We start from the raw sequence: 25,851 nt of genomic DNA, 5'->3' as shown, positions 1-25,851 counted from the left end.
GTCTGCATGGCTATCCAGTGGTTAGGTGACCTTTAGCCCATATTAAAACAAGTAAGTCAATGTATTTAAGGTACTTACGCATTTTTCAATTTATTTGTTATTTTTTCGGTGCTTTTTTTTCATAAGAAATTAAACGTAGATTGATAAACGTAAAAGATACTGTTTTGTTTTAAAATGTATACTCAAATCATGAATTAATAATGTTGATTTGAAAAAAAAAGTAATAAAATTAAATCTTACGTTAGTTATATCTATTTTATTGGTTTGGTAGGTCCAAGGTGGTACCATGTAACAAATAAACGCGTTGAAAATTACTCGCATTTTTTATTTCTTTTTCAACCTTTATTAACCTTACAATATTCGAAATGAAGCGGTGCTGCTTGGCAGCAGAAATAAGCGTGGCGGTAGTACTTCCCCGGACGAGCTCTGATGCTACAAACCGTTCTACCATTTTGAGACCTTGAATGCTTCAATAAAATTGTTTCTTTTATAATTTTAGCGGCCTGAGCGCTTTAACCAATTAAGTTAAGGCTCTCCTAACGTCGAATGCGAAATTAGTATATGCCTTTCATAGCAGTCTTATAGCGACTGTAGCGCCATCTAGTAGGAAACATTGCAGTGCAAGTTTGAAACAAGGGATGTCACATAGCTTTCTTCTTTTATAATTTTAATTAGTGTTTTTACCTAATTTAATTTTAATTTTAATTGGCGGCACGTCCTTGGTAGGTTCCATCGCTCAAGCTCAAATAGGTCAAATACCTTTAGAGTCCACGCAGGAATTGTGTATTGGAAAGTTTTCGCAAATTACATCCGATTATAAATAATATTTGACAGTCTACATGAAGAATTATGTAAACTATATGTCTGAACGCTTCAAAAGTGCCTGCGATATGTCTACTTGATTAAAGAACATTTGAGTTGGAAGAGGTTACCTACCTCGTTAAGATTTCATGCCGAAGAAAATTTTATTTTTTATTTTATATAGTTATATTGAACGGACCAATGTTAAGGCTCACCTTATGGTGACCATGGCCTTTAAACACAGCAACGCTTCACAGGGCATGCAAGAAGCACGTCCTGCGACATGCCGCCCTGTGACCATCAATTTGAGGCGTAGGTGTTGTGCCTCATGCGTCTGTAATTAGTTTACACCGGCAACCACGCCCTTTAGACCGAAACACAGCATTGCAACAATGCGGCTTAGCGGCAGAAATAAGTATGGCGATGGTACTTTTTCAGACTAGCTCTGTCACAAAAAGCTCAACTACCTACTACTGAAATCCTGTAGTTTTGGTTTCACGACGTGGACATGTAATAATTACGTCCGTCGTTGGTGAGATGCCGCTAAGAAGTACGAACATCGGTTTGGATTTTGTCCCAGTGTTTGTGTGAGGTCCCATCCACGGCAGGGGTCATTTGTAGGGTTTCGGCCGTGGCTAGTGGTAGCAACGACAAAATCGCGATCAAGCGTATTGTTACGATGTCGGGTTTAATGTAACCATGGGCGTACTAGTTGAAATAGTATTCAAATACGTGTTATAATAAAAGGGGGTAAACTTCTATGCAGGTTGACATTTGAATTTTATGAAATGTTATCCCTTGTGAGGAGATATAATTTTTGTTTCCTTCCTTTTGCTAGTCGGGCAGCTGGTTATCATATACAAGCTTTTCGAAAAAAAAACTCTTCCTATGCAAAAAATACAGTACAGTAAAAAATACAACAAAACTTTGGGAATGTATATAACATTTATTTTATTAAATGAACACCATCATTGTGAGCGCAGCATTTTTTAACATTTTTAAAGACATATCGTTCGAAATAAATAATTGTTTCTCATTTGTTTATCTTCACGACTTGTACAAAAATATCATATATTATTTTATTAGGTAACAAAAAAATACAACCCTTAGATCACTAAGCAGTGGCAGGTTATTATGGCCAGACCGAAATTAGCATTATGCACGTTTTCACTAACGACATAATCTAAGGAAGTTCCTAGGCGTACATCTACCTAAGAGTTGGTGAAACGTTTTTTTCTGTAGATATCGCGTAAATCATTAGACATTCGATTTAGGCGATTCCTAGGTTAAGTGAAAACGGGCATTAGCGTCATAAGACTGCGAGGATATAGTTAACCTATAGGAAAGACATATATATACAAAAGCCTGACTCCAAATGCCACAACATACGGCAATGAAATCTACTTAGCATTATCAATTCGAAATAGCAACAAATATCATTAAGAAAAGCAAGAAATATGTGCAAATATATAATCATAGCGAGCCTTAGTACTTTTTTGCATTGCGACAGTGAGCGTCAAATTTTAAATTAGTTTTTATATAAACACTCATAAACTTCATAGGTTTGATTTATAGGCATACACGATTAACGAACGAACGAGCTTCGATAGGTCGAGACCGTTCAATTTAGTTTAGATTACAAATTCGTGTGAGATTTTCATTTTCTAAAATTTTATTTCAAATTGATATTCGATATAAATGGGCATTCTTCTATAAATCTTTAAAATACAATTCATACATTACACACATACTCATTGTAGGTTGTTTCACTGTAAAAAAGGTTTTCGATTAGTTGCTCAATATAAACCAAAAGTAATTTGAAAACAATTTTTTTTATCTTTGCTTGTTTAAAAGTCTAACTAATACTTTAAAGGTTATATTTTATATTCCAGTTCAGCATAATAACTTATTAACTTGCCACTGGAATAATATAGACCATTTCTTTTATTCCATTGCAGTGTACTGAATCCAAAGATTAAGTTTAAATATTCTGTAAAAAACAACATTTACATTGACTAAGGCGTTTTCATTAGCTCATAGTGAAAACATAAATACGTAAACATTATCTAAAAACTCTGCGGGTACTACAAGTGTACTACATTTCTCCGTTCTAAACTGGATGAACTGTGTTTGCAACTTAACGACCCTTAACTATCCTTAGTATAATATGATCTGTAGAATCGCAGTCGTACAGTAGTTTTCGAGAATCGTATAGTGATGTCATGGTAAAATTAGCATGATATTGCTCGTTGCGTTCTTTCAAAACAGATAAACGAATTTAAACCTTAAAATAAGAATAATAAGTTCTATTTGATTCTGATGTTACAGTACATACATAAAAATTACCATACGATTGCTAGCGAACAATTCTTTCCTTGTTAAGGTATTAGGGCTAAATCTGTCGCATACAAACTAAACCTAATTAAAAAAGTAGCGCTACCTTTTTCTAATGAAAAGGATAGCACTAGTTTTAGACGCGCCAATTTAGTTAAGTTTAGAGTTTTGTGTACGACAAAATATCTTGGTATCTGCATAGTGATAGCACTGTCTATCTACTGCGCTGGAATAAACATACTCGTTCCAGTTACTGGAATGATGTGAACCGCGAATTATACTAGCTATTTATATCACAGCGTGGTCTTATAAGTAAATAGTCTAGCGAACCAACTGGTAACATGTGTCAATAGGACAATGTTTCCAATAGTCGATAGTGATTGCATGGAGAACACTGTCGCAACGAAGTCGTATAACAACTTCGGTGAGAACACCGTCCATACGAACAAGTGGTGCCTGAATATTGTGGCTATCACACAGTATATGACGAGTTGATAAACCCTTTGCAGTGCAAAGATATTTATAACGCGCCATACTGATTGTAAGTACCTGGAAATAAATTTTATTAATATTAGTTTTACATCACTAGTTCAAAAATGTCGGACTAACTTTCCCGTTCCATTATCAATAGAAACGGCATAGAATCATGTAGTTTGTATGAGAGTCATCTTAAATATTTTGTGTTATGGCGGCAGTAAAAATACATCATTTAAGAAGCTATCGCGGTAAATGAGATATCGCCTGGTGACAGACGGACAGACAGACTGCGGAGTCTTAGTAATAAGGTCCCGTTTTAAACTATGGGTTTCATAAAACACTATTGTTATAATTATCTAATTGCTATAACTTTTGAAAGAATCATCCGATTTTAGGGGGTTGTCGGCATTCGACGTAGCTTATTGTGTCTTATGTCTTTATAAATATCTTGATGAAATAGATTGGCAGCCTATTAAGAATATTATATGTCCCTATGAAATATATAACATAATAATAAATAATATTAAATCGTGTTATAAAAAATCGGAAATTAAAGTAAGAAATTATGACAGACATAAATGCACTACTAATTCATTTAACATAAATAATAAAATTAAAAACGCATGCGCCCATAGAGATAGGCTTTTTATGCAGTGGCTTAAAGACCCTGGTGATAAAATATTAAAACTTAAATATAATAATTCAAGAAATTATGCTAATAAAATAATCCAAAAAAATAAAGATAATAAAATAAAAGCAAAAATTATTGAGAATAAAAGGAACCCAAAAATATTATGGCAAATACTCAATGAAATTACGGGTAGAATTAAACAATCTTTAGATAATATAATATTAAATGCACTACAAAATATACATACTGATACTAAAGAAATTGCAAAAAAATTTGCAATAAAATTTTACGAAAATGTTAAAAAGATTATACCAAATTGTAACACTACACTACTAGATAAATCTACTTATGCTCATCCCGCTAATGTTTCAATGCGATTCAAAAAAGCAACACCTGCAACAGTCTTAAAGATAATAAAATCATTAAGATGCGATAAAGCGCCAGGTGTAGATGGCGTGAGAGCATTGGACCTAAGACATATAGGCCAAAAAATATTACCAGTTTTAACAAAGCTGATAAACGCATCAGTCCAAACAGGAGAATACCCAGTTGAACTAAAATCTGGTATAGTCAGACCGGTCCATAAAACCGGAAGTCGTAAAGAATATGAAAATTACCGACCCATAACGATTCTACCTACAATTAATAAAATTATCGAAAAATTTATAGGTAACCAAATATCTAAATTTTACGATGATAATAATATCATAAACGACACCCAATATGGATTTCAAACCCAAAAAAGTACAACCCAACTACTCTCTAACTTCACTAACACAATTTTTAAGCACCTAAATGTAAAACAACATATACTTATAGTATTCATTGATTATAGTAAGGCATTTGATACACTACGGCATGATGTTCTGTTGGAAAAGCTTGATGATTGTGGCATAAGGGGACCTCTAAAAAACTGGTGTAAAAACTATTTAAAGGAACGATCATACCAAGTTAAAGTTGGAAATGAATTAAGTAGCAGAATGCCTGTTGCAGAAGGTACAGCACAGGGATCAGTATTAGGACCGTTGCACTACATAACCTATGTCAATGACGCCACTGGGTTGATTAAAAATTGTGAAATTTACCAGTTTGCTGATGACACATGTCTTATAGCAGCGGGCGAGAATATAAATATAGCTCTTCTGAAACTGCAAACCGATTTTAATTTACTAACTAAGTGGTCTCATGACATGGGGCTTGTGCTAAATGCAAGAAAGACGAAACTAATGTATATCAGCTCCAGTCAAAACAGAAGTACTGTAACTCCTTACCTGATTGCCCATAGCCATGCGTGCCTACATGCTACCATAAATCCGTGTAATTGTGGTCCTGTTGACTTGGTTAGTTACCATAAATACCTTGGTGTCGTAATTGACGATCGTCTTAAGTGGACAGCACACATAAACCACGTGTGTGATAAATTACGATCCATGTTGGCAAAATTTACTCTTATAAAAAATAGAATTCCTTATAGTATACGCTTATCGCTTTACAAAGCTCTTGCCGAATCAACTATTGCCTATGGTCTTAGTAGTTATGGGAGAACATGTAAATCACATTTAGATACCATTTACCAGCTCCAAATGCGCTTGCTAAAAACCGTTGTACCATACAAAGTCAAAAACAATTTTAGAGGTAATTACCATGAATTATTCTCGTACTGTAAAATCATGCCAATACACGATAAAATTAAATATACCTTATTAATGGAGAACTTTTTCAAGAAAAATCTCCAAAAGCAGATTAAACTACCAATAATAACGCGCAGTATGTCAAACGCCCAACTCATTATTCCCCAAAGTAACAATTTGTACGGAAGGCAGACCCTGGATTGTCTAGTGCCGACTTTGCTGAACAGCTTGCCTTATAAACTAAAGCAGGAAATAAACTCTAAAAACATAAAGGAGAAACTTAAAACATTTTTCTTTCAAACTAATAAATGTAATAATAAATAGCTGGAACATCCTGTGTAAAGTTTACTCAAACGATGAAGTACGATATGTAGAACTGGTTGAAACGCGATCATTATTTTTTATATTTTTTTTTTTTTTGGAACTACCCGTCATATATCATATTTTGTATGTAGCTTTAAAATACTGTACCTACTTATAATTCCGAGCGCTTAATGATGAATACCGGTGTACGGATAAACCCGTCTGGGTTTTTGTTACGCCGTAACAGATATTGTTATGTTAACATAAAAAATGTATATTTTTCATTAATAAAATAAATAAAATAAATATGAAGAATTCTATATAAAAATCCTTGAGACCAATACCCGTAATCCGCAATCCAATCACGCAGGCCCTCACACTTTTGAAAACATTCTGGCGAACTTTTAGGCATGTTTTCCATTACCGTTGAAGCAAGTCATATTTTTATTAATTAAAACGCACATACCTTCTAATTTAACCAGAAAAGTTAATTTAGAAGTATTTTTTAGAACTACCCTTACTCACCCATCATATTTTGTGTGAAGTTTTAAAAAAACATACGTACTCATTATTCCGAGCGCTGAACGATGGATACCGGTGTGCGGATAAATCCGATTGGGTTTTTGTTATTATAGTATAAAAGACTACGTAATCGATAAAAAGCTTGGGTGTGAATTATTTCTCTAACCAGGTTGCTCTTCGAATAATTTTAAATGACATTGTGAGATGGTGATAACCCTCGTTTGGAACCCTCGTAGCTTTATTCTTAAGTTTACGAATGTGGTTATCGCCATCATCTCACTACCGTGTAATTCTTATGTACGCATCAAAAGTGCCACCTATCGGCCTATTTGAATAAAGATATTTTTAACTTTGACTTACGCCGTAATATTATTATAATGTAGCATTATTATGTTTACTTAAAAATGTATATTTTTCATATAATAAATATTAAATAGTTAGAGGTGCGTGCTGGGATTCCAACTCGGCCTCCCGAAAGTGGAGTAAAGCTGTTACGTACTGGGCTAAATAACTATGACGATTACTTACTGATTCCAAGTAATGGATGGTGCGGTGGTTAAAGCGCAGAACAATCTCGCACCGGCCAAAGCCGGGCCGGCGTATGCGTGGAGTCCCATACGCAGCGCCACTTTAACCTCGCTGTACTCTCGAAGCCCTACGTAACCTGCGCCTAGATCCACTGAAGCTAGGCTGTTGGAGTTACCCTAAAAATTGTACATATATTTGTAATAAACTGGATTGAACCAGTTTAAAAGGCTCGTGGTCGTTCAATGTCGTCATTAATAGTAATAAACAGGTAGATATATAGATAGAATAATTCTATTGCAACAAAATACAAAGAAACAATTCAAAACTAAAACAAAGCCATAAAAACATAGTGTTAGGGTGCTAAGGCGGCCTTATCACTTAAAGTGATCTTAAACGCTTAAGACGCCATAAGCTGTAAATAAATAAATATACAACGATAATAACCACATCGCAATCTAGCCCCAAAGTAAGCATAGCTTGTGTTATGGGTACTAAGATAGCTGATTGATATTTTTTTTAATATAATATAATAGATTAACACCTAGACACCGAAAAACATAATGTTCATAACATAAACATTCTCCAGTAGTGGGAATCGAACCCACGGCCTTGGACTCAAACCAGGGTCGCTGCCCACTGCGCCAACCGGCTGTCTAAAGATATCAGTTGAACGGTCAGTTGAGTGTGCACAAAGTATACAAGTGTAAACTTCTTATCCTACAATATTTAAGAGGAAAAGTGTTAACGTTTCCTCATACTTACAGTTGTTTTAATTGTTTGAAATCTTAAATATCTTATACTAATATATAAAGCTGAAGGGCTTCTTTACTTGCACGGGAATATCTCAGGAACTACTGGCCCGATTTGTTGAAATTTTTTTTATTGTTGGATAGCCCATTTAAAGAAAGGCTATAGGCAATGTATCATCACGCTAAGACGAATAGGAGCATAGCACCAATTAAGAATCTTTCAAAGTCGGGTTTTTTTCCTTCTTAGAGCGTGTACTACGTAAATTGTTAAAGTTTTGATAAAATCATGTATAACAAAGTTGCTACCCTTTTAAAGTTCTAAAAAAAAGTCTGCGACAGCGTATGTCTATCTTTTAAGGTTGACTTAAACGCAAAGTTTATAATCGTCTGGCAACGTTACGTATTCGTTCCTACAACCTAGTGCCGAAAAAAAGTAATTTCTAGAACAGTAAATACTTAGTCTCACCTGATAAAAATAAAACAGCACACCTATCCAAAGATGCACCAAAGCTTGACTCAAAACATCGGCAACTTCCGTTCTCCTAGCTGTCCTCGAATCCAAAAACTTATGGTCCAAGCATTTACTCGTCAGCACACACGTGAAATATATACTCGGCACCATTATCACATTGTGCGGTCTCATCAGCAGAATTATTATCAGCATCATATCATTGTACATGATATGGGTTAATGACCGAGCGAGGTTTAGCTTTACTTCCTCGAAATTCCACGGTTCGTCCATTTCGTCGTAGAAATAGTCTTCGCTCTTCGCCTTAGGTTTAGTGTACGTGAACTTATTTCTGTTATTTTTCGGTTTGAAACCGCATTTTGTGAACATCCCTATATACGTTGCTAGTTCGAAGAGAACTTGGAATATTAGTAGTCCCCAGAAAACGTTCACTATGATCACTGGGTCGTAAGTTTTTAGGAAGGCGTATCGTGTATCTAAAGCATTTGTGGATATTCGATAGAGGAATACGCAGGCAGTTGCGCATACGGTTAATGCGGAATGCATCTGCATGAAATTGTTCATGTGTCGAACGTTCCATAAGCACACGCCGAAAGTTAAGATCGTTCCTGTAATAAAGTGTACTATTATCTTAACCGATGGACGTTGGGATTCCGAGGTGCTGAAATGGCGACCCCACGCAGGTATACGCAGCGTTGGTCGGCCCTCAACGAGGTGGACAGACAACATCAAGCGAGTCGCTGGGAGCCGCTGGAAGCAAGCGGCCCAGGACCGTGGATTCCAGAACTCCATACAAAAGACCTTTGTCCAGCAGTGGACTCCAGTTGGTTGAAGTGTTGATGATATATTATCTTAAATCTCTTAAATTGACTGGATGTAGCCTTGGTAAAAGATTTGGTCGCTCGCAATCCAGGAGTCCAGGAGTTTTCGAGTATGAAACTCGATATCGTCAAAGATAAATGGTTCTAATGTCGCATAGGCCCATAGATGGCACTTTTAATGCGTACGTTACATAAAAATTTAGGTACATGCTAGTGAGACGAGGGTAATTACATTCGTAAAACGCCGTGTTCTAAGAACAAGCCCACAAATAACCTAGCTGGGTGTTCTTTTTGCCATCGCCATCTCACATTTTCATTTAAAAACATGAGCATGAGCAAGAGCGCTCAATTTTGCGTCAGGGAAGTCGTTTTAACCGCATAAGGCATGTTGACGCATTCAGCTAAATATCTAGACTTGAGTACAGAATTCCACCAATACGCTCCAGACCAGCGTGGTGGACTACGGCCTTAACCCCTTCTCTTTTTGGGAGGAGACCCGTGCTCGGGTCGTGGGTTGATGTGATGAGTACAAAATTACGTGTTCTTGTTCTCACCTATCACAATATGTGCTTCTAAATAGAAGGAATTTTCGGGTGCATTCAACCAGTCCGCAGTGTCCGGTAGGAACAACCAGCGATCGCCAGTCTGATTCATTGTCCGTAGGTACCTGTTGATGAAGTGGATGAAAAACTTTTTGATCGTGAATTTTTAATAACACTAAAAGTTAGCCTTTGACTGCAATCTAGCCTGGTAAGTGATGACGCAGTCTAAGATGGTAGCGGGCTAACCTGTTAGGGATTATGGTAGTCATACCCCTAATTGGTTTAATGCTGTATAATTGATATACCTATAATTGATAATTGTAATGGCACTAAACAGAATTTGTAATTCTAAAACATTTTTTTTTGTTATGAATGTTTTTACATTTAATTGCTGGAGAATCTTATGAATAAATTAATAAATAAATCGGTTTGTACGCGACATCGACACTAGAACACTAGATCGCTTAGCGGCACGTGTTTGTCGGTTTTGTTCGGAGCATTAACAAGATTTAGTGACAGAACTGGTCCGGGAAGGATCCCACCGGCATGCTTATTTCATCCAGCATTTCTGGGTCCCGGTAAAAAGGTCATGGTCTCCAATAAATGACAGAAACTTAAAGCTTAAGTTAAGGGTAACACCTACGTCTTAGGATGATGGACACTAACACTATAACACGGGCGGCAGTTCGTAGGACAATTATTACTATAGTACTATATAAAAAACAACAACTTTATAGAGTATAGGGCATTAAAAACACCACTTGAGCTGTTGTCATTCTTAAATAAAGCATAAAGTTTCTATATAATATTAAATTTTTTATTTCGAATATTGGATAGAACTTTGCGGAATTTCATGATAAATTCTGAAAATGAGGCTTAATTTGCTATACTCCGGGAAAAGCAGGAGAATCTGTACGGTGTAACTTATAATTTTTTTCAATCTTCATACTCCACACCAAACAGATCTTCGGGAATGTACCCTCTACGCACGTATCGCTCCGACACCTGAGCATCCTCAACAAATGTTGTTATACAATAAATATACTACGACAATACACACATAGCCATCTAGCCCCAAGATAAGCGTAGCTTGTGTTATGTTTACTAAGATAATTGATGAATATAATACACATAAATACTACTTATATACAGATAAACACCCAGCCACTGAAACATATTCATGTTCGTCTTCCAGTTGTGGGAATCGAGCCCACGGCATTAAATTCAGAAAGCAGGGTCAAACTATTAATATTTGTTAAGTAAAAATAGCATTATGGTTCATTCGAGAAAAGAAAATTTAAGAAACCTACCTATGTAAAGCAATCAGCAAAACCCATTGAGGCACGATGCTAATACCAACTGAACTCATCTTGTCCCGTAAATCCAGTTTATCCTGAAACTCAGTAGCGCCGGACCATCTTTTTGTAAAATAAACCACTACCACAACTATCGTCCTAATCAATATAAAGAACATTAGAGTATTCCAGAAGAAATACCAAGTCATATGCTCTTCTTCTATAAAACTCGTTCCGAAGAACGACCATGAGTGGAAGAGCGTACCAATAATTAGTAAATAGTCAATCGCGTTTAGTTCTCTTAAAGCGGACAAATCTTTGGTTCTTTCTATGGCCGATTTTATTACGAAATAGCCTGCAGTTACAGCTAGAGACACCGCAATGAAGCCGATTGACCAAATTGGGTTGAAGGAGCAAAATCGGCTTTTAGTTTCCGATATAAAACAGGATATGAGTAATGTGCTGGAGATCAGGAAAAAGATTATGGCAAAGGCTACTATCGTGCTAGCTTGGGATCTATGCTGGCGTACTACACTGGTCTTTCTTTGAGGGTCTTGTTGGAAGGAGTAAAGTGTGACGCATAGAAGTGCTCCGGTTAGCTGGAAAGAAAGAATTCTTATTAAAGATTTTAAACTAAGATTTTCAACCAGTACATATACCACGATAATAAATAATAAATAAATATACTCCGACAATACACACACCGCCATCTAGCCCTAAAGTAAGGGTAGCTTGAGTTATTGGTACTAAGACGACTGATGAATATTTTTATGAATAATATGCATAAATACTGAATGTTAATATTTTGGGTTTTGTCGATATTACCGGTTACCGTTAGTACCGGACCCAGTTGCACGGATCGTGGTGACGATGGGACACAGATACGAGTTATCAAGTTGGATGTTACGGACATAATCTGACCACCCGCTTTCGCGTTATTTGTGTTCGTATTTCACGAACTGTTCGACATACTACACTGACAACGTCACTTTTAAATTGAGAAGCTGAACGATGCTTTCTTGGTTCGCATAATTCTACCACTGGATTCTACACACTTGCTTATTTAAAACCGTCTTCACGATTGAAGTTTATGTGCTTCCGAATTTCAAACGCTTTACGAACTAGTCTTGGAATAAAGTGACGGTCGATGGAGAGAACTTTAGGGTCATGTGGCTCTGTGCTGTGCTGAGTGCCCCCTTGTAATAATATCTACCGGTTGAACAATATTTAAGAGGAGAGTTCTAATGTATTCATTCGATTTATTTTGGGTGCACTATTTTCTAATGTAGTAGAACTTTGTATAGTCGAAAATTTTCTATTTCTATATCAGAATACAGATTTATATATCAGAATACAGTTGTCATATCATCTTTCCCGAGGGTATCGTGCGAGGCGACTAAGAGAATGTAACGAAGAACTCGCAGCAGCTCTGTGCTCCTACAACCATCTTCTGCGTTCAAAACCCGTCTGCTCAGTGTGATTATGGTCAAATCCTCCCTTTGGGAGAGGCCTTTAGTCCAACACTGGACAAAATACTGGACTTTTATAGGCTATTGATAAATAATAAAATAAATAAATTTACTAAGACAATACACACATCGCCATCAAGTCCCAAACTACGAGTAGGTTATGTTATGGCTACTAAGATAACTGATGAATAATATACATAAATACTTATAGTATATAGATAAACACCTAGACACTGAAAAACATTCATGTTTATCATACAAATATTGTCCAGTTGCGGGAATCGAACCCACGGCTTTGGGCTCAGAAAGCAGAGTCGCTGCCGACTGCGCCAATCGGCCGTCGATTGATGATTGGTGACATTAGATTTAAATGTAAAATTTACATCTCGTTTACGAGTATATAATTGCCTTTAACTAAAGCCATACAGACACTATAGTTTTCAAGTAAGATCAGCGGGCTCTCTAGGATCGCTTAAAACAGTATTATTTTTAAATGAAGGTTCATATGACTTGCCATTAATAAAATTTCCTTATTCAAAAAAAATCTAAAACCAACTGTCATCCATATAAAAATAATGCTGATTTAAACTATGGAACTAAAGCCCCAAAACTCGCAGAAATTACCGTTAGTGCAATTTCAGTAATGAATTACTAAATTCTTAAAAAGAAAGCTTATGTAGAAAGCACATAATACTTACAATATACAGAACGAAAATTGCGATGCCAATAGCAAATAGGTCGAAATCTGTGGTGGTTTCGGTGAGGTATTTGGACATGTCCTCTAGGGACTCCTCGTAGAAATCCTTGGCGATTTTTGCCGCGCTTTCCTGGCCGGTCGACAGAAAGTGCGCAAACTGAGACTCAGCGCGTTTGAACTGCTGATAGAATTCTGTAAGACCGAAAATTCTTGATCTAAACTTTCCCATTATAGTTTATTATATTCTCGAGGATCAGAAATGAGTCTATACACAAAATAGTGAAACACGTATAGCATGTATTCTTTACTTCCGCAGAAACTTTCGAATTTTCCGGGATAAATTGAATATTAATTCAATGGAAGCCATACAATGTCTCCATTACAATTTTTTTCTATATCGGCAAGCTATTCAATCGACTGCATATTAACAAATGCAAATTCAGCATTTACGAGAAGTGCTTGCTTAGCGTTATTGAACTTATTCTCTTTCACCTTTAAGACGATTATGTTTTGGAACAATCTGCCAGCTGAAATCCGTGGAAGTAAATCCCTTACAATATTAAAGAGTGTCTGAAGGACTACTACCTTTCCTTGAGTGATGGCATTTGAAGTAGATTCTTTATTATTGTTTGTAAGTAATATATTAAATAAATCTACTTATCTGTATATTTATATATTACGTATATTTTATATTTATATACAACGTATATTTATTTAAATTATCTATGTATTTGTATCTATTCATTTTGGTGTTTATGTATATACGAGTATATCAACACTCTTGGCACTATCCCGTTCTCTTGCTGCAAGTCCTGTTTACAAAGGTTGCCTGTAAGAGATTGCTTGCAGCAATAAGACCGCCTTTAAATGTCTATATTGTTTACTGTAAACTCCTTACTGCCTCTTTTCCTGTATGTTATACGTGCAATAAAGTGTTTTTTCTTCGTCTTTTGGCGCGTTAGGGAAAAATGATGAGGGAAAATTTCTACGCGCACAACGTCACAAAAAACCGACACCCTGAAGTTAGCTATAGGGTTTGTCAATGTACCCTTTCAATTGTCAAAGTCATTCCGGTGATTTAATTGATTCAATTGTACAAAAATCTCAAATTTTAATTATGTGTGAAACTTGGTTGCCCGATAATGAGTCTATTAGTAACAAAAATAAAAAAAATTAAAATTTGAAGGTATCTATTAGTGTCAGGGGGATTTAAGGATGGGGCGAGGACAAAATATCCTGAAGGGTAGAAGCGGGCCCCACCACAAGATAGATAGATAGAAGGTACCAGGTTTATAAGATAGTAGTTTATTACCTGTGTTTGCGGGTAGTGACTGCTTGGCGTTATGAGCTGCTAGCACATGTAAGAGGTAGAGGTGCTGACGGTAGTCTACGGGTAGCAGGGAGGGTAGTATCCTGCCGGTACTATCCCCTGGTATGGGAGCGTTTAGTAGCCATGCTACTGTGGGCGCTACGTCCACTTGAGCGACAGTTGGGCCCGGACCTAACCTATAAATGTTATTAAGGAAAATAATTATTTTGAAAACTCGTTAAATTTAATATATTTATTTATAAAATTTTGGATATAATGGTCTTTTTAATATTTTTACTTTTGTTTTCGTGGAATAAAGTATCCTATGTAACTCTACGTGCTTACACCAAATACTTTGCCAAAAATCAAGTTAATTGGTTGCCTAGTTATAATTTATAATAATATTAGTATGGTTTTTTTAAAGAGACTTTGTGGTAGACTTTTATCCGTGCCATCACGCTTTGAATTATTTGTACCAAATTGCTTAGTAATATAAAAATATCATTGCATAATAACATATTATATTGGAGTCCTTATAACAATCCCTCGACTTTAGCTTAAGATTTAATCCGGCTCGAAGGACCATTTGTATCAAGGAAAGAAAGATTATTTTCAAAGTATTATAAAATTTAGTGAAATGGAATTATTCTATCATTCATTTCATGAAAATCATTTATTTCAAGTAGGACTGTTTGTAGTGGCTCTACCAACGGTTCGGAAGGCAGATTCTACTGAGAAGTAGCCGGCAAGAAACTCAACAATTACTCTTTTCCAACAACATTTAACGATTTAACAGTCATTGTTCTGTCGGGATCTTCAACCTAAGCGCTCACCGCACCGCCACGCAGGTCTAATAATTTAGCCACTATATTTATTTATTTATTATTTATGTACCATAAATTGTTAATGAGAACATATGATACATGAAGGGTACAAAGGAAAGCTTATCTCTATAAGAATTCTCTTCCACCCCAGGATGTGAGTAAGCCTTTTTTATTGTGGTATAGGTCAAATAAAGGTACAATATACTCAGTGGCGTGCACTCGGTTTCTTACCAGGGTATGCATACAGCAAGAAAATTGCATAAAGTGGCAAAAATCCTCCTGCTATACGAGATATATATAAATTTTAGGGTATGCAGTGCTTTTGTGCATGTATGAAGTGCACGCCACTGAATATACTAAATGATAACTACTAAGAATATGCAATATCTACCTATATATATAAAATAATGTTGTGTTAGATACATAATGTATAACTCATGAACGGCTGGACCAATTTTTGTGATATTTGATTTTTTTGATTCCTCTTAGACCGGAATAGGATAAAAAGTATTAAAATATAACATTCATTAAAAAAATTGATCCGCGGTACGAAGTTCGCCGGGACAGCTAGTTATTATATAATATCAAGATTCTACATACTAAAACAGAATAAAGTTTGAAAATATATATATATTACGCTTTTATAATATGATTCCTAAGGTAATTTTGGACCTACCAATGATAAAATTAAAGAATGTGTTAAAACACATTTATTTCAGCGAGGTTATTACACAATTGATGAGTTTCTTAATGACAAGGTTGCTTGGAAGCATCCGGCGCCGCTTTCATCTCTCACAAGATAGAAAAATGAATGTTAAAATGTAAAATGTAAATTTTTGATGTTCGAAAAGAGAATCTTCTTCTTCTCGGTAGAATCTGCCTTCCGAACCGGTGGTAGTCACTACACACGGACAGACTTGACGTTTCAAAAGTGCTTGTATTAGGCCTACTTGAAATAAATGAATTTTGAATTTTTTGAATTATATACAAAATACATAAAAAATGTATTGTTATACTCACGGATGGGGGCACTGAAAATTGTCGCTTTTGATAATCACTAAAGGTACCAGAACTTCAGCGGCGGTGGCACCGCCATGGCCACCGGCGTCCCTCATCCCGTGATCACCACAAATTATTAATATCCCTGATCTATCCTAAAACACCACCAAAAATGGTTATATATATATATATAGGTTAGAAACCCAGTGCACGCCACCGAGTGTTTTATGATAGAACACTCAGTGGCGTGCACTGGGTTTCTTGCCAGGGTAGGCATACAGCAGGAAAATTGCATAAAACGACAAAAATCCACCTCCTATACGAGTTATATGTAAATTTTTGGGTAGGCAGTGCTTTTGTACATGTATGAAGTGCACGCCACTGAGAACACTAGGCAATAAAATATTTTGTATCCGCAGTTATAGCCAAGTTTTAGGGCTTCGGTTTCACTTTTGGGATGGCTAGTTGGAATCCTGGCACGCACCTCTAATTTTTCTAAGCTATTTGCATTAAAAAAAAATTAAAATATCACTTGCTACAACGGTGAAGGAAAACATCCTGAGGAAACCTGCATGACTGAGAGTTCTCCTTAATGTTCCCAGAGGCGTGTGGAGTCCACCAATCCGCACTGGGCCAGCGTGGTGGACTACAGCCTTAACCCCTTCGCGAGAGGGTTCTTCAGGAGAACCGTGCCCTGTACTGGGTTGATATGATGATAAAGATGATGCTGTCTACACAATAACTATCTCGCACACTAAGCCAAGAATTTATACTTGTTAATTTTTCTATGCTGTGTTAATAATGAAAGAACTTTTATTTACTTACCCATGTTCTCATACCTGCATATATTTTCTTGACTACGTCATCCATTTCCAATAGTTTCGGCTTGATTTTCGGACTTCTGGCACCTTCTAAATGCCCGATATGGTCTAATCCTAAGTAATGTAGCACTAGGAAATCGAATGACGGCTTTTTCTTCTCATCTGGCGCTAGTACTTTGTCTAGGTGCCGCGTTACATTGTTGTCTACCTGAAAAATGGTTTGATTACAATAGGGAATCCGACTACTTTCATTTTGTTTTTAAAATTAATAAAAGTGCATAAATAAATAAATATACTACTAATAAATATACAATGCACACATCTCCATCTAGTTTATGGGTACTAAGATAGCTGATGAATATTTTTATGAATATAATACACATTGACGGCCTATTGGCATAGTTTGCAGCGACCCTGCTTTCTGAGTCCAAGGCCGTGGGTTCGGTTCCCACAACTGGAAAATGTTTGTGTGATGAGCATGAATGTTTTTCAGTGTCTGGGTGTTTATATGTTTATATTATAAGTATGTATGTATTATTCATAAATATATTCATCAGTCATCTCGGTACCTATAACACAAGCTACGCTTACTTTGGGGCTAGATGGCGATGTGTGCGTTGTCGTAGTATATAAATTATTTTTTAAATTTATTCGTATAATAAACAGATGAACACCCAGAAACTGAAAAACATTCACGTTCAACACACAAACATTTTCCAGTTGTGGGGATAGCCAAATAAGAACCCACGGCCTTGGACTCAGAAAGCAGGGTCGCTGCCCACTGCGCCAGCCGGCATATAATATGTAATAATGAGCTATATAATAAATTTAACCATAAAACGGACTGTGTGCAAGACCGCAAGACAGAAGTGAAAATAATAACAGTGTTTTTATGTTCACTAATGTTTATGTTTTTTCAATATATAATATTAGCACGATAAACCGCTAACTACACACACTAAACTCACAATGGAGAAACCAACTCATACCAAATACTTGTGAAAATAATCATTAATAACTACTGAAAAAAAAAAAATATTAGGTATGATTAAAAAATATAATATTTTCTCTGGTCGGCAGGGTGCAGATTACGTATCTCGCGACAGCCTTGCGACAGGGGAAACTCTTGCAATCACTGTTGTCAAACCTCACCTTTCCTTACAATAAATAAACAAAAGTGACGTTTGACAGCAGTGATTGCAAGATTTACGCCTGTCGCAAGACTGTCACACCCTGCCAGTCTGGGAGGCTTCCGTCGTGGCTAGTGACCACACTACCAACAAAGACGTGCCGGTAAGCGATTTAGCGTTCCGGTACAATGACGCGTAGAAACCGATTAGCGGCATGGGCTTAATATAACTACCATAGTCCTAACAGTTTAGCCTCTAACAATTTAATTAAGACTGCCACCAGGTGAGATCACAGTCAACGGTATCTTGTAATGGAATAAAAAAAAAGTAACTCTCGAACCTCAGTATAATCCGTTACGTAGAAGGAAGTAGTTCCGTCAGAGTCAGCCCACAGCCCAGGGAACAATCTCAGCCACGTATCGTCTCCATACATTACGGATCGACGGCCTCTCGATTTAGTGACTCTTAGGACACTGTCACCGCGTACAGCCGGCGCTCCGAAGTTTAAGGCTACATCTGCGAATGTAGACACGCTACCGGTCATCATGGCCTGGAAAAATCAATACGACTTTATTGTACACTTTTAGAGAAAACAAGTGTTAGATAACCTACCTACGTTCATTTATTCCATGGCGTGAAAGTTCACTATGATTTGTATGGTATCGATAGGGTGCCACCTAGTGACAGTACGGTTTCCCACTATTGTAACTAGATGGCGCTCTTTCGATAATATACAAATCAGTAAACGTAGGCGGAAAATCTCTCACTAAGCACTCCCGGGTGCAAAGCGTGGATTTTCTAGCTACTACGTTTAATTATTCGTTGGCGTGAAAGTTCACTATGATTTGTATGGTATCGATAGGATGCCACCTAGTGACAGTAAGGTTTCCCAGTATTGTAACTAGATGGCGCTCTTTCAATAGTATACAAATAAGTAAACGTAGGCGGAAAATCTCACACTAAGCTCCCCCAAGTGCCAAGTGTGGATTTTCTACATACTACGTTTACTATTTCGATGGCGTAAAAGTTCACTACGATTTGTATGGTATCGATAGGGTGCCACCTAGTGACAGTACGGTTTAACACTATTGTAACTAGATTGCGCTCTTTCGATTATATACAAATAAGTAAACGTAGGCGGAAAATCTCTCAGTAAGCACTCCCGGGTGCAAAGCGTGGATTTTCTAGCTACTACGTTTAATTATTCGTTGGCGTGAAAGTTCACTATGATTTGTATGGTATCGATAGGGTGCCACCTAGTGACAGTAAGGTTTCCCAGTATTGTAACTAGATGGCGCTCTTTCAATAGTATACAAATAAGTAAACGTAGGCGGAAAATCTCACACTAAGCTCCCCCAAGTGCCAAGTGTGGATTTTCTAGCTACTTCGTTTACTTATTCGATGAAAGTTCACTACGATTTGTATGGTATCGAAAGAGTGTTATCTAGTGACAATACCCTTTCCCAGAGGGCGCCATCTAGTTACTAATAGTTGGAAACAGTATTGTCACTAGATGTCGCTCTTTCGGTTTCACGCGATCGAATAAACAAACGTCGCGTAGGCAGAACTACTAGGCACTCATAACGAAACTAAAATTCTCAATCCACAGAAGCTGCATTGTAAAAATTTAACAATTGTTACTGTATACCTCGTTGGTCTAGTGGTGAGTATTTACGGCTGAAGAACACGAGGTCCTAAGTCAGATCTCCGATCGGGCCAGTGAATAGCCAATTGAATCATTATCATCCTCAGACCTCAGCCTATTGGTTTTATTGATATGGTTTTAGAGTCCACTACACTATTCCAATGAGGATTGGTTTCAACTATTATAACCTATCACATGTCAGCGTTGAAACCCTACCATAATCAGGGTATATGGCTTAACATGGCACGAGAAGGGACAACGTCTACTTCCTAACCTCAGTCTCGTACTGTGAATTTCTAAACAGAAATATGTAATATCTAACAATTTTGAACCGACTCCAGGACCTCCTCATCCGCTGTCGCATATACTAACCGCGAGACCAACGAGGCATTTAATCATCAAAAAAGATTGTACCAACATACATGCAACACCCAAACTAATATACGCGTCGCGGTGTCGACACTCCACGTGTTCAACATGTGTTTGTTTGGCGCGTGATTAGAAAAACAGTACCAACTACATACAAGACTAATGCCCATTTTCACTAAACCTAGGAAATGCTTAAATTGGATGATACCACACCTTGCGGCAAGAACCATAGACAAGTTAGGTTATATGGGTTGCCTAGTGAGAAAAGGTCAATGTATGCCTAAGAATCTTCTTTGATTAGGCGTTATTTACTTAGACCTTGTCCGTCGTTAGTAAAAACGGGCATAAGAATTACTACTAATAAAAAGCGGTGATAGCTTAGTGGTTAGATCTCGGCCTGCCTTTAGGAGTGACCGTGCTCGATCCCGGCATGCGATTTCGGAGCTATGTGCGTTTTTAATTGAAGGAATGTAAAATATCACTTGCTTTAACAGTGAAAGTAAACATCGTGAGGATACCTGCATGAGAGTTCCCCATAACGTTCTTTAAGGCGTGTGTGAAGACTACCAAACCACACTTGGCCGGCGCGGTGGACTACAACCTAAACCTCCTCATTCTGGGAGACGACCCGTGCCCTCATACATAAATCCTCAAAAAAAAAAAACCTTGGAAACATAAAGGTTACTAAAGCGTATTACTGCTACATTGAAAGATATGTTTATTGCTAATAATGCTTGCTAATAATGCTTGCTAATAATGCATTACAAACGTTACAAAATCCATTAATTAATACAATACGTTGGAATCAAGTAGGAACTTTTGCAATGCATTTGGAAAGTAATGCAGACAAGTGCCGGCTATATTAATTACTGATTGGAATTGTTCATAAATTAAATGTTATACGTTTTGTTAAAAAGGTTTATTATAATCAAACTCGTGAGGTGCTAGCATTTCGTGAGGATAAGATCACAAGTGGGATTGGTAATCCACGATTTGTGGCACTCTTATTTTGAAACCAGACAGACAGAGATAACAGATAAAGCTTGCCATGAAAACAATATCTTAGTTAAGTTATCTTTTCGTAATAAATGTAATATCGTCGCAATAAAGTCTTAAGGACTATTGAGCATATATTCAACAGAATTATATGACATTTTTTAGATTTAAATGAGTTTATGTTCTCAAATGTGTGTGGAGTCCACGAATCCGCACTGGGCCAACGTGGTGGACTACGGCCTTAATCCCTTCTCATTATAGAAGGAGACCCGTACCCGTAGTGGGTTGAACTACGTCTCCTTTGTCAAAAATTACTTAACGTCATAAAGTTATACGCCGATCAACCTTACATTTGGCATTTTGCATTTAGAATCATGAGCTTAGAACTTAGAATATTTGTATTATTAGAGTCCTTAATAATGGGCCTGACTTGGGGTTTTTACACTTCAATTGAGAGCACCTTTCAAATAACACTGAATAACTATTCAGACTATATTCCACGTTTATTTTTAGGGCCCTAAAAGAAAAAGATGGATGGTGCGCCACGAACAAACGGTATAATGTATAAAAGGAACTCTTAGAATTAAGGTATCTCATGAGTAAAGGAGTAGTAAAAGAGGGGTGGTGCGGGGCGGGGTTATGACCCTTACTAACCTTCGTAGAAAGGGACATACATAGCCTCTATATACTGTGCTACTCCGTCCTTTCGAGACCTACAGTTTTTATACGTCGAAAAAGTTTCATCAACAAATTTCTAAATGCAGAAATTAATGTTTTGATTTTTTATCGCTGGTGTGGTAAACTTAGAATAGAATATCTTAGTTACAGTGGATCGAAAAGATTAAAGAACTCCGTGTTCGATGATAAAAAAAACTGTGTATACATCTAGATGACGATAAACTTAATGATTACGAGTACAATGTAATAAATCACAACACCAAAGAAAAAACTTAATATATTAGTGGCTTTGAAAAAATTTCAAACTGTTTTTACATTTATTAAAAAAAAAAAAAGAAACCGGATTGGTTTTGGTATTTAGAATTGGAATATTCTGTATCACGCAAGGGTTTTACGAATTAGATGCCCCTTTCCTATAACTACAATTGCATGGATTATACTAATCCAAAGATAGAAATCATAAAAAGATTGCATAAGTGCTGAGTGCATGAACAATCTATACACCTGAGTTCAGGGCATTGTTGACTAAGGGCCGTATAAATAAAATCTTTACCAACGAAATAGTAAAAATTTACAAACTAGCATCAAGCTAAGAAACGGCCGCAAGAATTGGTCAATCCATGCTCCAGCTCTAACTTCTTGGAACCAGAATGCGATGGATAGATTGAGTTCTGCGATATCGATATCGAGTAACTTAAAAATTAATTATATAGTTGGCTTTTTACAATATTGGTGTGAATTCTGTTGTACACAAATCTCCAAACTAAACTAAAGTGACAGATCTAAAAGAAGAGATCGAGATATGTGACAATTTAGTTAACTGTGATAGATGTAGTTTAGATATGTGTGATAACACTATTTTAATTTATCATAAGGTCTGAGATAAATGAATCATGAATTTTGTAATAAAATAATTACTATGGATATATGTGTTCAAATGAGTTTTTGTTCCACATACAAATATATTGTGAAACTTGTTGAATTAAGTTTTTTCTTTGGACGCTACCCCAAACCAAGCAAAGCAGTGACATAAGTGGAATATAGTATAAAGTGAGTCAGCCTCTTTGTATACTCATAGAGAGTACCTGCACGCGAGTAAAATAGAGCTAGCCTACAGACGCTGGCGTCAAGTTGACTCACTTTATGCTTGTTACACTTATGTCAGTGATATAATTACATAAAGTGACACTTGCGAATATATCCCTCCAGAAGTTTATAGTGCGCCTCCACTGTGCTTTCTCCTTTTTCCTTTCTGGTGACTGTGTATAACATTTTCGATTAAATATATGTTTCATTAAAGTATAGTTATTTTATTAATTGAATATTTTTTTATTTAAATTATAAATAAAAAAATTAAGGTTTACTGTGGAAACAAATTTATGTTACTGTGTTACTTTAACTTATTTTGTTTAAGTTTATATTTAACAATTATATTTAAAGAAAAAAATTCTACACTTACTCTACAAATTACATTAAGAATGTATAAAATCAATAATCATTAGAGATTTTTTTTTCTTTGGTCTTGTGATTAATAAGTGAGTATTATTAGTTCTAACATATATAAAAAAAAACTAAATTAACATTTAGTACACCAGATTTCAAAAAACTCTGAATAAACTAAGAGTACCTATGTAGGGAAAAATTATCATGAAATTCATATTGCGGGATCTAACAGTTCATGCTAACCTTCAGTTTTAATATCAGGAAAAAAACTAATCTATTATTATTATGCTCTGGGAAAATTCAATTGTTTACCTTAATCCTGGGCATTGTAACTGTTGGTGGTTCAGCAACGGACACATAAATGCATCCAGATTTATTTTTCAGCAGTTCACCCATGAAAGGCATGTACTCCTCAGTGGCAAAGTCATATCTCAAGCCATCTATCACCATCAGTATTACACTGTTCTCACCAGAATTATATACTTCATGGCCGTCAATACTGAAAAAATTATCAATTTTTCTTATAAAACTCAAGGAGTCACAGGATCTCAATCTCTGGCAAGAGCTTGAAGAGGCCTTCACTGTTATGCACACAGAGTTAAGAGATTTCTAATAAAAAAAATTAAATGTAAAATATGATGTAACTCTTACTCCAAAATAAAAGGCTATTTTATTTATTTAATAAATCATTTAGTGGTTTGTTTCACACTAACCACTAAATTATATATTAGTTAAAACTTCAGTTGTGTGCACATCCATTTGACTATAGATACCTCATACCTCCACAAGCGGTGAGTACCTTTTAGGCTTTGTCTGTGTTGTGCAGCCAGACACATAGTACAGACTCCATAATCTCTTAGCAGTGGCATCCGTGACAGCTTTTTTATTCTTATTCAACTACAAGTATTTTATTGCAGTCCAAAATTATAACCAGTTAGGGGTAGGGCAGGTAAATTCAATAAATAAATAAATTTACTATGACAATACACACATCGCCATCTAGCCCCAAAGTAAGCGTAGCTTGTGTTATGGGTACTAAGTTGACTGATGAATATTTTTATGAATAATATACATTTATACTTATAATATACAGATAAACACCCAGACACTGAAAAACACTTATGTTCATCACACAAACATTTTCCAGTTGTGGGAATCGTACCCACAGCCTTGGACTCAGAAAGCAGGGTTGCTGCCCACTGCACCAGTCGGCCGTCAAATTGAATACATAGCCCTGATCAGTTTCTATGTGGCATCATACCTGAATGCAAAATCACTTTTTTGTCAGACCAAACCAGAGAAAATTAAGCAATTATAAATTCCCCAAATAACCCCTGCCTGAATTGGAGGTCCCCACTTAAGAAAGCGCTTAAGTGGGGACCTCCAATTCATAAGATCACAGTGCTCACAACTGAGCTAGGGAGGTCAACCAAGAGAACTTGTTTATTATAATAAAATATACCACTTTTTGGGAATAAGATTAAGGATCAGAAGTGAGCCACCTTTATGCATTGATAAGTTGGCTTCCTTAGTGCCTTTGAGTGCATGTTGATCCATACATACAAATGAATTTTAGATATTTCATGAAGGTTCAGTAAATTATTTCAATCTAGATACTTAAAACATAAATTAAAACTTACCTGACACCATTAATGAAATTGGGAAGGTCATCCATATGAGCCAGTTTACCCGAATGATACTTCAGTGGGAAAAAACCATACAAAAACAGACACAATGCACCATGGGCTGCAACTAACAGCCATAAAGCTGCCCATCTTTGTTGGATCCAAGACAACATGGTGGAAGGTTTTTTATCATACACAGCTGGAATAATTAGTTTTCTTTTTTTTTAAACACAGCACAAAAAACACCTCACTCAGTTAACCGGATAACTAATACTGTTTGTTTACGCATTTACACATAATAATTGTGTTCCCATTGCGGCATGGTCATTTCCTACGCAATATTCCGGAATGGCGGATTAAGTAATTCATATTGAATTGCAGTTATTGGTAATATTATCGGCGTATCGGAGTTCAGTACGTACAGTGAGATAACAATCAATAGACCGGTAATAAAATAATTAGGGTATCAGGTAATTATTAACTATTAGGTTATTTGAAATGGCATGGCATCTGAATTTATTCTAGATTTCGGTTACTAACTTTTATGATCTTTCAGTGAGCATGGGCTTATTTTAAAACAAATTAAAATAAAAGCATTTCAGAATAAATGAGAACAAAACAAACTATTACTGTCAAAGCCGTATGTCACGAATGACAATTGACATAGTGTCAAAAAACTACCACAGAATAGCATAAAACGTGAAGAAGAAGGCAGAAATATTAGGAATGAGACCAAAAATTAC

At 36.2% G+C, this 25,851-nt stretch overlaps 1 protein-coding gene across 3 annotated transcripts; it reads right to left on the bottom strand.

Annotated features, from left to right (window-relative positions):
* Positions 1 to 1,756: 1,756 nt before the first annotated feature.
* LOC120633295 (GPI ethanolamine phosphate transferase 2) lies at positions 1,757 to 25,740 on the bottom strand. 3 transcript variants are annotated; one of them, XM_039903480.1, is made up of 14 exons: positions 25,649 to 25,740; positions 25,124 to 25,307; positions 23,796 to 23,982; positions 23,234 to 23,299; positions 18,693 to 18,902; positions 17,227 to 17,430; positions 16,423 to 16,556; positions 14,582 to 14,775; positions 13,271 to 13,461; positions 11,119 to 11,702; positions 9,821 to 9,933; positions 8,443 to 9,053; positions 7,228 to 7,403; positions 1,757 to 3,684 (listed from the first exon to the last, which is right to left on the bottom strand). In XM_039903480.1, exons 2-14 carry the CDS (start codon positions 25,279 to 25,281, stop codon positions 3,429 to 3,431), a joined length of 3,084 nt encoding a protein of 1,027 aa, XP_039759414.1. In that variant the 5' UTR covers positions 25,282 to 25,307; positions 25,649 to 25,740; the 3' UTR covers positions 1,757 to 3,428. The 3 variants fall into 3 exon arrangements, with proteins under 3 accessions (XP_039759414.1, XP_039759413.1, XP_039759415.1); XM_039903479.1 differs by having other exon boundaries at positions 25,124 to 25,740; XM_039903481.1 differs by lacking the exon at positions 23,234 to 23,299 and having other exon boundaries at positions 25,124 to 25,740.
* Between the last annotated feature and the right edge of the window lie 111 nt (positions 25,741 to 25,851).

The sequence above is a fragment of the Pararge aegeria genome, chromosome 21 (genome assembly GCF_905163445.1).
Source record: "Pararge aegeria chromosome 21, ilParAegt1.1, whole genome shotgun sequence".
Classification (NCBI taxonomy): domain Eukaryota; kingdom Metazoa; phylum Arthropoda; class Insecta; order Lepidoptera; family Nymphalidae; genus Pararge; species Pararge aegeria.
Note: the sequence above shows the minus strand (reverse complement) of the source record. Positions and strands in the feature narration are given on the sequence as shown.